The 14479-nt window shown below is 46.9% G+C and overlaps 4 protein-coding genes across 4 annotated transcripts; 3 read left to right on the top strand and 1 right to left on the bottom strand.

Moving 5' to 3' along the window:
* Positions 1–21: 21 nt before the first annotated feature.
* Positions 22–2310, top strand: SAMD00019534_057850 (hypothetical protein; the record flags this gene model as incomplete). The annotated part of the gene is made up of 5 exons (XM_012899276.1): positions 22–76; positions 148–450; positions 516–1169; positions 1311–1952; positions 2021–2310. The coding sequence occupies 5 exons, from the start codon at positions 22–24 to the stop codon at positions 2308–2310; spliced, it is 1944 nt and encodes a 647-aa protein (XP_012754730.1).
* A 35-nt stretch (positions 2311–2345) lies between these two features.
* On the top strand, positions 2346–4698 carry SAMD00019534_057840 (hypothetical protein; the record flags this gene model as incomplete). The annotated part of the gene is made up of 3 exons (XM_012899275.1): positions 2346–2421; positions 2494–2925; positions 3002–4698. 3 exons carry the CDS (start codon positions 2346–2348, stop codon positions 4696–4698), a joined length of 2205 nt encoding a protein of 734 aa, XP_012754729.1.
* Positions 4699–5677: 979 nt separating this feature from the next.
* Positions 5678–9826, top strand: SAMD00019534_057830 (hypothetical protein; the record flags this gene model as incomplete). Its single annotated transcript, XM_012899274.1, has 5 exons — positions 5678–6287; positions 6394–7035; positions 7116–7517; positions 7610–8032; positions 8103–9826. The coding sequence occupies 5 exons, from the start codon at positions 5678–5680 to the stop codon at positions 9824–9826; spliced, it is 3801 nt and encodes a 1266-aa protein (XP_012754728.1).
* A 289-nt stretch (positions 9827–10115) lies between these two features.
* SAMD00019534_057820 (hypothetical protein) lies at positions 10116–13708 on the bottom strand (the record flags this gene model as incomplete). The annotated part of the gene is made up of 2 exons (XM_012899273.1): positions 10116–13368; positions 13437–13708. 2 exons carry the CDS (start codon positions 13706–13708, stop codon positions 10116–10118), a joined length of 3525 nt encoding a protein of 1174 aa, XP_012754727.1.
* Between the last annotated feature and the right edge of the window lie 771 nt (positions 13709–14479).

Raw genomic sequence — 14479 nt, 5'->3', positions numbered from 1 at the left:
TAACTTATAATACAATAACAAATGTACAAGAATAGTTATATATTAGTGATCATCTCCTTGTATTTATTAATTATTGGTAAGTGATGGAATGATAAAGTGGAATGAATCCATATTAATATCCAAATATACAATCAATCAAATTATTAGTTCAAACCAATGCTCAGATACCAAATGTACGTAAGGTAACAACCTTGAATCATAATGATAATGGTGAGGTCAAGTGTGATATCAAGGTGGTATTGGGATACAATACTAGTGTAACCCTGACATCTATTAGGATGACTGTACCTGTATCTGGAACAAACAGGACTTCAACATACTCCTACAATGGTCTACAATATGCCGTACTCATTGCCAGTGGACAACCACTTGGTTCCAATGGCCTCCAAGGCTTTATCGATAAAGCCGACACAAGCATGATCATGTGGAACGTGTCATATTTGTGCGAAGGTATGTTTCAATGTTCTCCTTGATCTTCCACAACCAACCCAACGAATGAACTTCAATACAATCAGCCCCACAGATGACCTTTGGCATCTACAGCCAGTTGGCCAAGTACGGTGTCGTACCCATGGCAATGGTGAAGCCCCCAGGATACCTTCACAATGATGAGAGCTACCGCATGTTTGTTTCTGTCAATTCAAGCTTGGAGATTGTCCGTAGGAATAAGTTTGAATGCGCTGCTGATGGCTACACCTGCGCCACAATGCCCTACATGCAACTGAACAACGGAACTTCATTGCTGTGTTTGTCCATATTCCCAAGCACCAACCTAACAGTGACATTGTCGGCAAATATCAATGTGACCCTGACTATGAATGGAGTCCAGGTGGCTAACTTTGATGTTGCCTCTGTGTTCACCAACGACACACTACCAAAGACAATAGGAAGTCTGGACATCTACCTTCTGGCCAACAACACTGGGCCTCAATCAATGTCAATGGACTTTGCCATGATGGTCCGGTCGTCCGAGTTGACTGACTACTTCTACCTCCCGACCGACCCCTTTGGCTTTGGAACGGAGGAGAGAAGAAGTGTTAAGCCAGTATTGGGCGCGCCAAACTCCGAAACAACGACCATGGTTCTTGGCTGGGGTTATCCCAAGACTGTCACACTCTACGAGGCCGTAGGCACTGGTCAGGCAACTGGTAACTTCACTACAACCTACGGTATGTTTATCTTATAACATTAGTATCAGGTGATCAGTTTTGAAATTGTCACGTGATCATTTAAGCGGTCACGTGATCACATATTCCACATACGTACACACAACCTTCATGTTACTCACTCACCCACTCGCTCATCAATAGGCAGCCACCCCCCAAAGACTGTGACCATCACTCCAGATGCATCAACTGATGTCGGATTCTACTCGTTCCAGGCGGACAACTTTGTGATGGAGAGCTACAAGACATGCAAGTTTGGCAATGCACTATCATACGACGACATGGTCTATCCATTTGGTGTGACATCCATCGCCAGTGATCAGGGACTCAACATGGGCCTCAGCTTCCTGGCCAGCACCTACGGCCAGGCCACCCCGATCCAATCCGCCCTTAGTTGTGGCACTGATTCATTGAGCTTGTTCAAGTTTGACAATAGCAACAACCTGACCGATACCACCGGGCCTGAGGTGCTCAGCATCAACTTCCAACGAATCAACGCCACAACCTACCACCTGCGTGCAGTGATCCGTGATGACATCAGTGGATTCTTCCAGATGATACTTACGCTGTCCACTGGAGACTACATTGGTATGAGTAAGGAGGACTTGGTTGATGGCAATGCTTTGCTTGGTACCTACGAGCAAATACTCATGGTCAAGAATGCTTGGGACGACAAACAATTCACAATCAGCTCCATCACTGATCATGCATTCAATGGACGCATATATGACAATGGAGATGATGATATGGAGGGTCGCTGGCCATTGCGTACCACAACCTCACCTTGTAAGCTATCCCATCATCATACTCAACTCACTCAATCACTAACTCAATCATTCAATCACATTCATAAGGGGACTTTGACATCGAGGACATCACCAACTTCCAGTTTGACAACTACACAATGGATGTAAGCTCAGGCAACATGAACAATACATTGTACTTCAACTCGACCAAGTTGGACCTCAACTTCATCATCAGCTTCACTTATGGCCATCCAGAACAGAACCCTTTGTATCAATCATTCGGTGGATACTATATGACCAAGGGTATGTTTGTCATCCCATTCACCGTTCCAGCCAGGCTTACACACGTGAGCTTGAGTACTACATCAAGATTGAACCTTCCTACACCAATGGAATGACCATCAAGAATAGGAAGCTGGCACCATTCATCATGATGGGGGCAACCATCATTGATTGTGCCATCCTCAAAACACGCTTCGTCAATGCCACCGTAAACGTCATCTCCACATGTATGTCCACACTCCTCGCCCATTCACTCAATCAATCATTCACTAACACTCATACCTGATGTGATCAATCAGATGCTGATGAGTTCCCACCAATGATCAGACTCATCAAACAACATCCGGCTCCAACATACCTATTTCCAGCGATATCGACTAAGGAGAGAATTGGTTGGAACATCACAATTGAGGACCATATGAATGGTTTCGAACGTGGATACATCAATGTAACAAGTAACGTCGATTATACAGTTCGCCAAATATGGTTCTATTTGGCTGACAGATTGCCAGGATCAAACGCAACCGTTGGTGAATACCATGTCACTTTTGATATCTACAACTACACCCGATCACAGAGATTTACTATTCAAGACATCCAACTTTTTGACTCATCACAGAACACTGCCACAATGACCAGTGGAACAGGTCAAGTGTCCATGACCATCTCGCCCACGGCCTACATCAACGATGATCCACACAGTTCAGTCTACTCCATCAAGCTTAATGCAGGTATGTATCTCCCCTACCCTCTGCGTTGCATCCAGTCCACGTAAACTCAACTCCTAACCCTTGCCCTTACATTCAGCCGGCACCGACTTGCTCCCTCCATCGATCATCAGTCTGGATGTGGTAACGACTTCAATCAATGTTGGATCAATCAATCGTAATGTGACAATTCGATTCACAGTGAATGTGACAAGTGGTGTTGGTTATGACATGGATCGAATGCCCATGGTCTACTTGACCGGCCATGTCTTTGAGATCTTCACAATGAAGTCCAAGCATATTGGCAACATGGAATTTGAAGCCTCTGGATACCTTCCATACGGCTTTGGCGCCACTCATGGCAAGGTATTGGTCAGCATCTATGGTTTGATGGACCTCAGCTCAAACTACATTGGATACACCAATCGTGACCTCGTCTCATTGGCCCTTGGCACGCCCACCGATATAACCATCACCTTTGATCACACCATACCAATCATTGAGAATGTTGCGTTGGGTGATGGAACAATCACTGTCTATGGTCGCAACTTTGGAACTGATCCAAACAAACTCGAAGGATACTTTAACTCCACAACAGCACCCAAAGCTTCGTTCCACTCGGGCATCATGCTGGTCTTCCCCTTCACTCAGACCAACTCATCATTGTCCATGTCCATTCAGGTCAGCTACAACAATCAGTCATCCAATCAAATGGGCGTGGAAGTCTATGTGCAGGCACCAGTCACACCACCACCAGGCACGCCACCACCAGTCACACCCAATGTCACAGTCACCTGTCCTGCCGCTGGTTGTTCCCATGGAGGCGTGTGCTCTCCAACTCTAGGATGTGTGTGCACACCTGGTTGGTACGGAGAAGGATGTGACTCGGAGGCTGTCCCCAATATCCCAACAACGTTACCCGGCTCGCCAACAACAGTCTACACTTATGATGATCCCGCCACTGGACAACTTTACGGTGACATCAATGTGATCAAGGTCCGCGAGCTGGACAATGATGGCCAGATACACGCCACATATGATCTCACTAAATGGAACATGACCAACACATCCCCTCTGATCACAGAGTATCGTACATTGTTTGCCAATGACACTGCATCAATCAAGGTCACGATCACATGGTTCAACGAGTCACGCGATGTCAAGTTCGCAGGAGAAGTCATGTCCATGTCACCTTCCACGATCAAGTACACCATCGAGGTAGAGCGCTACACATTCAACTCCAAGCTCAACTCCATTCAGGTGGTCATGGCGGCATCGATCAACATCACAGACCTCAGCTCATGCTCGACGCGACAGTATGGCTACGCCGATGGCAGCATGCCCAGTGTGTACTGGATGCGTGTCAAGGTCCAGAAGTACAGTCTGTACGGACGATTCATTCAGAAGGCGCTGGTCGATGGCAGGGCCGCCATCGTCACCAACACACTGCTCAACGAGTCGTTGCAGGCGCCAGACGCTCATTCATCGCAGACGATCATCGCTATCAATGTCCAACACTTTGATGACAAGGTCATCATGGATCCTGACTTCCACCTGTTGATCGATACATCTGACGCCAAGGATTCTACGTCGTCAGATCGAACCTGTCCAGGTGGGAGCAATGGCGTCAAACTATCACCATTGGCCATTGCTGGAATTGTAGTTCTATGTGTTGCTGTAGTCATTGGGCTGGGAGTGGCCATTGCATTGAGGCATAAGATGGTGATGCGCAGTCGAAGGGAAACACTCAGAGTGCGCTCTAAGATGGCAGAGTTGGTAGAGATGAATAAAAAATAGATATTGAGATAGATAGATAACCCTTCACACTCAAGAATATCCATCACTTTTGGGTGATCGTGTTTGTTTCCAGTTTTGAAAAAAGTAGCGAAGGGTCCATTTTTGATCACACAGTTCTGGTTTTTGCAAAGACTCTGGAACCCCTTGATCTTTTAATTATTGGGACCTAAACAATCTTGATTTTAATTAATATCAACCCGATGATCACCATAGTACTACAACTTACTTAAATTTGATGGCCAAATAGGTGGTAGGTAGGTGCTATGGAAGGTACCTATTACTAAAAGAGAGATGGGTGGTCCTATGTCAGACATCAAACAACCTGTCATCATCCACTTCGAACACATTCAATCTAATGTTAGTAACATAAGGTAGTTTGTTCATATTCAATCATTATACTCAAACACATCATATAACAAATACAATAATGACAACAAATATATTTTGTAAAGTGATCAGTTGTTCACTCCTACTATCACTAATATTAGGTATGTTCTTTGGACGTGGAACTATTCCATCAGTCAATCAATCAATCACCCCACCCACATACTCACACACTCTATCAATCAATCTATAAATATATATATATAGTTGCGAATGGACAGTCACCAGTGAGTGTGACATCCATCTCAAAGAATATGTATATAAATAGTGCGTTGAATTGTGATATTAAGATTGTGATGGCATATAATTATACGATTCCATTCAAATCGATGTCGATCAATGGGGGCTTAAGCGCTGATTTTTATGTTTATAGCTTCAATGGTCTAAAGTATGCAAAGGTCAATGCGCGTGTCCTTCCAATTGGTTCCAACACCCTCACTGGTGACATCACAGACAATAACAACATTGTATTCCCTTGGAACTGGACACATGTATGCCAAGGTACGTATCCCTAGCCCAAGCCTCTCAGCCTCGCCACTCACTGACACACATACATAAAGACCCTGGCCCAATCAAATATACTCTCTTTAGAACAATGACCAAGTATAGTGTTGTGCCTGCAGGATTGGACCCAGTGTTCATGCATAATGATGAGACCTTCAGAACTTACGTTCAGGCCAATGTTAGTTTGGCCACCTTGCAGGGCAATGAATTTGCCTGTACAGTGTGGGGCTATTCCTGTGTTGCCCGACCCTACATGAAGCTGAACGACACCAACTCACTGCTGGTCATCTCAATGTACCAAGATCTCTCAACACCTGGAATCTACGGACCCGGAGACGTCACCATCACGTTGACCATCAACACTGGCCAGACAACCAACATTGTCGTACCCTCTCCATTCATCTACAACTATAGCAGAACACTCAAGTCCGACAGATATATATTATCCAACAATACTGGCCAGTCTATGTATACCTTTGACTTTGCCCTCATCTCCCTATCATCCACATTGACCGACTACTTCTACCTACCCCCCAACTCTTATGGAGGCAACGAAAGACGAAGCACCAAGCCCGTCCTTGGATCTCCGAATCAATATACTACCTCCATCATGCTTGGCTGGTCAATGTCCAACCGAGAGACTATCCTGTACGAGTCCTTTGGCAATGGCAACACTGTAGGAAGCTTTACTATTGCAATGAGTAAGTGGTGAACGGAACTTATAACGATCACGTGATCCAGATTTGTATGGAGTCACGTGATCAGATGTATATAGCATTTTGACTAATTATATCCCATTAATTATAGATACTCAACAACCTGCTAAAGTACTCCTAACAACATACGCATCATCGGACACTAGCTTCTTCTCTTTCAAGGGCGAGTTCTCCCTGGACTGGTATAGTGAGTGCCATTATGATCTTAGCCAAGGAATCAATTATGATGACATGATCTACCCATTTGGAGTGCGATCACTCATTGAACCATCGGTCCAAATGAGCATGACATTCTTGGCCAGCACTTACATGTGGTATTCACCATCACAGGCCACTATTATGTGTGGCAACGCTCAAGCACAACAATTTGAATTCATCTACGGCTTGAACTTCACCGACGTTCAGGCCCCCGAGGTGCTCAACATCGCCTTCCAAAAGATCAACGAGACAACCTACCATATTCACGCCGAGATCACTGATTTCCTCAGTGGCTTCTTCCAGATGACACTATTCTTGTCAACTGGCGACTACTTGGTGATCAACAAGAACAACCTGGTGGTGGGCGATGCCAAACATGGCTACTACCAACAACTATTCATGGTCAGATCATCATGGGACGACAGAATGTACTCAATTATCTCAATAATGGACAATACTCACAATGTCATGAACATTGACAATGGAGGTGATTATGTTGGAAACTCTGTTCCAGCTCGTGCCCTGACATCAATGTGTAAGTAACTTTGAAGAATGTAAATGGAAACCAAGTCTAACCTTCAATCATTCAATCAATCAACCAAACAATCTATGTAGGGGAGGTTGATATCGATGATATTACTGACTTCCACTTTGACAAGTATGTGATGGATGTAAGCACGAGCAGCATGAACAACACATTGTACTTCCGCTCGACCAAGATCAATCGCAACTTCATCATCAGCTTCACTTATGGCCATCCAGAAGAGAATCCTTTCTATCAATCATTCGGTGGATACGATGTGATATTGGGTCAGTTTGTAATCCCATTCACTGTTCCAGCCAGGACATACACTCGTGAGCTTGAGTACTACATCAAGATTCAACCTACCAACATCAATGGATATTCTAACTCTCTGAAGCTCGGTCCTTGGGTTACCATGGGTGTGTCCATCATCGATTGTGCCGTGCTCAAAGCACGATTCACAAGCGCCGCCGTAGTCAATGTCACCTCTACAAGTATGTTAATCAATCAATCAATCATTGAATCAAACAATCACTTACACACTCACTCACTCACTTATCAATCAATCATTCACAACTATTGACAGATGCTGATGAGTTCCCTCCAATGGTTAGGTACATCTCGGCTTTTCCAGGTACATCAATAATGCCATCAGCTGACATGACGACGATTGGTTGGAACCTCACGATTGAGGACCAACTCAATGGATTCGAACGTGGACATATCAATGTCTCCAACTCAGCTGATGGTTCAGTCCGTCAATTTAACTTCAAACTGAGTGATCGACTACCAGGCTCCAACGCCACGATTGGAGTCTATGTTATCGGATTCCAAGTTAGCAGATACTCAAAGAGATCATCCTACACCATTCGCGATATGCAACTCATTGATTCATCCGGGAACACTGCCACGTTCACCAAGGGTACTGGTCAGGTCACAATGACCATCTCACCAATGACATACTTCGAGAGGAATGACTTTACACCATATACAATCCAATTTAACTCAAGTATGTACCAATGAATCACTGGAATCATTCCACCCACCCTCCACCTACTTACTTATTCAAACAATTACAGATCCAATCGACACTGATCCCCCAAATTTGACGGATCTGAAGGTTGTTACTCCAACAGTCAATGTTGGATCATTCAACAGATTTGTACGAGTTCGTTTCTCAATCAATGAGACTGGCGGCTACGACTTTACCAAGATGCCTTGTGTCTACTTGACCGGTCAAGTGTTTGAGTTGATCAAATTGACAACATCATACTTTGGCGTGGAGAATGGCACCAACCAACTATTGTTCGATGCCTGGGTAACCCTACCCTATGGATTCGGTGCCACTCATGGCAAAGTGTTGATAAGCATCTACGGTCTGGTCGACACTAGCTCCAACTACAATGGATACTCAACACGCAACATCATCGATCTGGGCCTTGGAAATGCTCCAGAGATCAAAGTCAACTTTGATCATATATTCCCAATCATTGAGAATATTGCGCTGAGCAATGGAACCATCACGGTGTATGGTCGTAACTTTGGACTTGATCCAACACTGGTCCAAGGATTCATCAACTACACTTCGGGCGGAGTACCCTTCTCCACACCCAAAGCATCGTTCCACACTGGAATCATGATGGTCTTCCCCTTCCAACCTACAAACACAACGATGGCATTGTTCATCCAGGTCAGTCAGACGACTGTAATGTCCAATCAGTACTACTTTAACGTTGGCAGCCCACCAGTGACACCCACGCCAACTCCACCCCTCACATTAACACCAACACCTGGAACTCCCAACACCACAATCACATGCCCCGATGGATGCTCCAATGGAGGCGTGTGCTCCCCCACTGTTGGTTGTGTCTGTACCCCATCTTGGTATGGTGAACGATGTGAGTCACAGACCATCCCAACCTCCCCAACGGTCCTACCAAACACACCAACGACTGTCTTCACCTTTAATGGTACTGCCGGACTACTCATGGGAGATATCAATGTGGTCAAGGTGCGTGAGCTTGACAATGGTGGCGCTGAGGTTGTAACCCATGATCTCACTCAATGGAACATGTCGATGTCATCACCATTGTTGACAGAGTATCGCACACTGTTTGCCAATGACACTGGAGCAATCAAGGTCTCCATTCTCTGGTTTAACGTGTCAAAGGACATCACATTCGCTGGCGACAATATAACAATGCCCGAATCCACCATCAAGTATACAATCGAGGTTGAGCGCTACACATTCAAGTCCAAGTTGAACTCGATGCAGGTGATCATGGCGGCGGCCATCAACACCACAGACCTCAGCTCATGCTCCACTCATGAGTATGGCTATGTCGAGGGCGCCACCAAGCCCAGTGTGTACTGGATGCGTGTCAAGGTTGCCAAGTTCAGTCTGTACGGACGATTCATTCAGAAGGCCCTGGTCGATGGCAGAGTGGCAGTGGTGACCAACACATTGTTCAATGATTCATTGCAGGTGCCAGACTCACACATCTCGCAGACAATGATCGCCATCAATTCTCAACACTTTGACAAGAACGTCATCATGGACCCAGACTTCCATTTGCTCATTGATACAACTGATGCCAAGGACTCAAGATCAGATCGTACATGTCCAGGTGGAAATGGTACCAAACTCTCTGCCTTGGCCATTGCTGGTATAGTTGTATTGTGTGTTGCCTTTGTTGCCGCTATCGTTGTAGCAGTGTGGATGAGAAGAAGAGTACAAAAGAGACACCGAATAGAAGTGAACAGACTTGAAAAGAGGATGTCTGAGCTCAAAGAGAAAAAATAATTAAATAATTAAAAATATAAGTATTAATCTGGAAATAATAATATAAATATAAGTGAACCAGGTTGTTATTAATTATCTCTATAATCATATATATTATACTTACTTAATGGATAATTTATATCGATTCTAATCATTCTCAAAAAAATTAATATTTATTAATTTAAATTGAAATCACTTAAATAAATTAAAAATATTATTGATTATGATGAACAACTCTGGAAACTATTTAAATAGTTTCCATAATTATTTATTTGTGACTGGCAAGACACGACACTCATGGAGCAGTTGTTTACTTTGGTGGTCTGTAAAGCTTGAGCAAGAGTGATGAGCTGAGCACAGAGAGAGAACTGACAACCATGGCAGCGGCAGCAGCCATTGGTGGCAACTCAACTCCAAAGATGAGGAGGAAGACTCCGGCGGCAAGTGGGACGGCACAGAGGTTGTACACCAAGGCAAGTGTGAAGTTGATGCGGATTCTTCTAAAGACCACACGCGACAAATGGATGGAGCGGTACACGTCGGTCAGGGAGTTCTTGAGCAACACGATGGATGACGACTCGATGGCAATGTCAGTTCCAGTGGCAACGGACACGGCAATGTCGGCTTGGGACAGGGCGGGGGAGTCATTGACACCATCACCAACGAAACAGACAACGTTGCCCTCCTCCTGGAGCTGGCGCACCTTGTCGGCCTTCTCCTTGGGCACGACCTCTGAGAAGATGTGGTCGGCGGGGATGCCAACCTCTTGGGCGATGAATGCGGCGGCACGACGGTTGTCACCAGTGACCATGTAGCACTTCAAGCCAAGTGAGTGGAGCTTCTTGACGGCGTGCTTCGAGTCCTCACGGGGCACATCAGAGATGGACATGATGCCCTGGAACTCGCCACCATACATCACGTAGATGACGGTCTTGCCCTTGGTCTCATTGTCTTGGGCAATGTCAACGTACTTCTGGTCGACCTTGACGTCGCTCTCCTTCATGAACTTGAGGTTGCCAATGAGGATCTTGTCGTTCTCCAAGCTGCAAACAAGTCCACGACCTGGGATGCCCTTGAAATCGGCAACCATTGGGAACTGGAGGTCACTCTCCTCGCGGCCATCTGTGAGCTTGTCCTTGCAGTACTTGACGATTGCTTTGCCAATTGGATGCTCTGATCCACTCTCGGCGGCACCGACGTTCATGAAGAACTTCTTCAAGTGATCTGCCTCCTGCGAGGTGGAGGTGTAGTCAGTGACGGTCATCTTGCCAGTGGTGAGGGTACCGGTCTTGTCGAAGAGGACGGCGGAGGTCTTGTGAGCGCTCTCAAGTGCCTTGCCTCCCTTGATCAGGATTCCCATCTGTGCGCCGACACCAGTGCCCACCATGACAGCGGTTGGTGTAGCCAATCCGAGTGCGCATGGACAGGCAATGACAATGACAGAGATGGCTGAGAGGAAGGAGAAGAGGAACGATGAGTTACCGTTTCTCCACTTCTCTGGGTAGGAGTTGGTGGCGCCGAGGGCCATCCAGATGCCAAAGGTGACAAGTCCTGCGAGGACGATGAAGGGGACGAACACCTTGGAGATCTTGTCAGCAAGAGCTTGGATTGGTGCTTTGGAGGTCTGGGCCTGTTGGACCAGCGAGATGATCTGGGACAGGGTGGACTCAGAACCGACCTTGTTGGCACGGAAGAAGATGGCTCCCTCGAGATTGAGCGTGCCACCGGTGACAGAGTCGCCTGGCTTCTTGGTGACTGGGATGGACTCACCAGTCAACATGGACTCATCGATCGAGGTGCTGCCGTAGATGACCTCACCATCAGTTGGCACGGATGCTCCTGGGATGACCTTGAGCACGTCACCATATTGGATGAGGCTTGTGGGGATGACCTCCTCAGAGATGACCTCAAAGGCCTTGGTGTCCTCGTCGTACTTGGCATTGATGAGCATACAGTCCTTGGACTGCAGGTTCATGAGCTTGACGATGGCGGAAGAGGTGTGACCCTTGGCAATGTTCTCCAACCAGCGGCCCAAAGTGATGAAGGTAATGAGCGAGGCGGACGTCTCAAAGAAGTGCATGCCCATGTACTCGGGGTTGACCATGGACAGGATGATGGACAGCAAGGAGTAGATGTAGGCGGCTGATGATCCGATCGACACAAGCAAGTCCATGTTACCATGGAAGTGCTTGAGTGCGCCCCAGGACGCACGGTAGAACTGCCAGCCAGTGTAGAACTGGACGGGAGTGGCAAGGAGGAAACCAACGAGCGACTCGACGGCCAGGCCCATTGTGATCTCCTTCTTGAGGAAGCCAACGTTGGCGGGGACGAGAATCATTGCAATTATGATCAGTGGCACGGTGAACACGATGGAGAACAGGAAGAGGAAGCGCCACTTGTGGATCTCACGCTTGCGCAGCAAAGAGTCCTTGGCGTCATCAGAGTCAGGCTCGTGCAGGGTTGCAACGACGCCATGCTCCTGGAGCTTTCTGATGGCGGTACGTGGTCCCACGACGATGGCATCGGCCTCGACCTTGAGAACCAAGTGGCTGGCGCCCTCACTGTCGACCGTCTCGACGCTGGTCACACCAGCGATGGCCAGCAACACCTCGTTGATGCCGTCCTTTGGTGTCTCGATGGCGAGATAGAAAGTGCCGACCTTGGGTGTGTGCAGGACCTTGGTCTCGTAGCCCAAGTCGGCCAAGTTGGCCAGGAACTTGGAAACATTGGCAACGTCGGGGAAGTAGGTGACCTCAGCGCGCTCGGCCAACAGGTTGACGCTACACTCAATGACACCTGGGATGGAGGTGATTGAGTGCTCGACAATGCCGACACAGGAGGCGCACGTCATGCCATAGACTCCAATGACGATGGATGTGCGTTCGGTTGGTGCTTGCTCTACTTTGATCTCGGGGAAGCCGGACTGGGTGTTGGCGTCGGCGCCAGCACCATTGTCATTAACGGGTATCTCAATCATCTCGATGGCTTCCTTGTCAAGTGGGTCGGTGTTCTTCTCGGGCATTAGGCAGACTGGCGAGCTGTCCACTGGGGACACGAGCCGGATTTGTTCTTTGTTGATCTTCTGGCACTTGAAGCCCAGCTTCTCGACCTTCTTTATGATGGCGCCGTTGGAGATGCTGCCGACAATGTGCAGTGTCTGGGCGGAGAAGTTGACCTTGGCCTTCTTGACCTTGTTCAGTTGGCTAAAGTTGGCTTCGATCATCTTAGCACAGCCCATGGCGCACACCATACCGGAGATCTGGAAGATCCTCTCGTCTTCGTCCTCGTCGGATGAGGTCTCAACGTTGTTGGCATTGGATGCCTGCTCACCGGCAGCAAAGTAGTCGTCGTCGTCCAGCGAGTCGAGTGATGAAGGTGTTGGACACTCCTTGGACTGGATAGAGGCAATGGTCAAGTTTAGGCTCTTAAAGATGGCGAGGATGGAGAATATTGAACGTTGGGAGTTGGTATGGATCTCGACAAACTTGGTAACATTGTCAATCTTGACGGTAAGCACGGTGGAAACAGAGTTGAGTAGGTTCTCCAATGGCTCATTGTGAGTCCTATGATTGATTGAGTTAGTTAGTTAGTATGTGGCGGGTCACAACCTTGATGGACAACTGTTACTTACTTTTGGAGGTTGGGGATGAACATGACAAAGTCCTGGTAGGAGAAGAGGGAGGAGATGCCGCAGCATGACTTGGAGTCGCAGCCACAGTTGGCGGACATGGCAGAGGACGAGGTGGCGGCGGCGGATGAGCTGCTGCAACAGGACTGCAGGGAGACCTCCATTGTGTAGTTCTCGCTGTCGTCATTGCGGGCAGGCAAATTGTTGAGGAGATTGTTGCAAAGGCACTTGACACAAGAGCAGTTGCAACTGTCGAATGGCAGTTCGTTAATCATAGACATGGTTGTTGTGGATTACTTCTACTCGGATGTTGGTAGCCAGGTAGTAAGTACAGTTCCAGTTGGTAGGGAATGGAATTGAATGGAATAAGAATATGGAGAAGAAGAAGAGAGAGAGAGAGAGTATAAGACATTTAAGGTGGCAAGGGTTAGTCGACGACTCATCATTAAAGGGGGTCAGGTGTCAGTGGTTGCATGGTTGGATGGATGTGGTTGGATGGATGGATGTTTGGCAACACAAAAGGTATTGTTTGGTGGATAACACAAGACTGTAGCAGTGCTTGCATATTTATTATAGGACAAAACAACGCAGTGATCAATCAATCAATCACAAACAGACAATTAATCAATCAAACAATCAATCAATTAAACAACGAATGTGTTCAACGATGGAGCAGGAAGTAGCAGTAGTAGTAGTTGGGAAGTTGAAGTTGAAGTTGAGGGAGGAGGAGAGGAGGAGGAGTAGGGGGTGGTAATGAATATTTGTGTTGATTTGATCGATCAGGTGATGGTAATAATCCAAGAGTGAGTGGTTGTGTTGATTGATCGATCAAAGGTGACGTGGTGGTGAAGGTGTGAATGTGAGGCAGGGGAGGAGGAGGGAAGGGAAGATGTTGATTGATTGAATGATTGAAGTGAAGTGAAGAGGTATGAAGTGGAAGAGGAATACGAGGAGGAAATGGAGGAGGAGGGGAAGGGGAAGGGAGGAGGATAAGACTTGCTCTTTCTTATTTTTTTTTGATTGTTTGTTTGATTGTTGAATGATTG

Source organism: Acytostelium subglobosum, assembly GCF_000787575.1.
Source record: "Acytostelium subglobosum LB1 DNA, scaffold: scaffold10, whole genome shotgun sequence".
Taxonomy (NCBI): Eukaryota; Evosea; class Eumycetozoa; order Acytosteliales; family Acytosteliaceae; genus Acytostelium; species Acytostelium subglobosum.
This window is presented reverse-complemented; position numbering and strand designations above follow the sequence as displayed.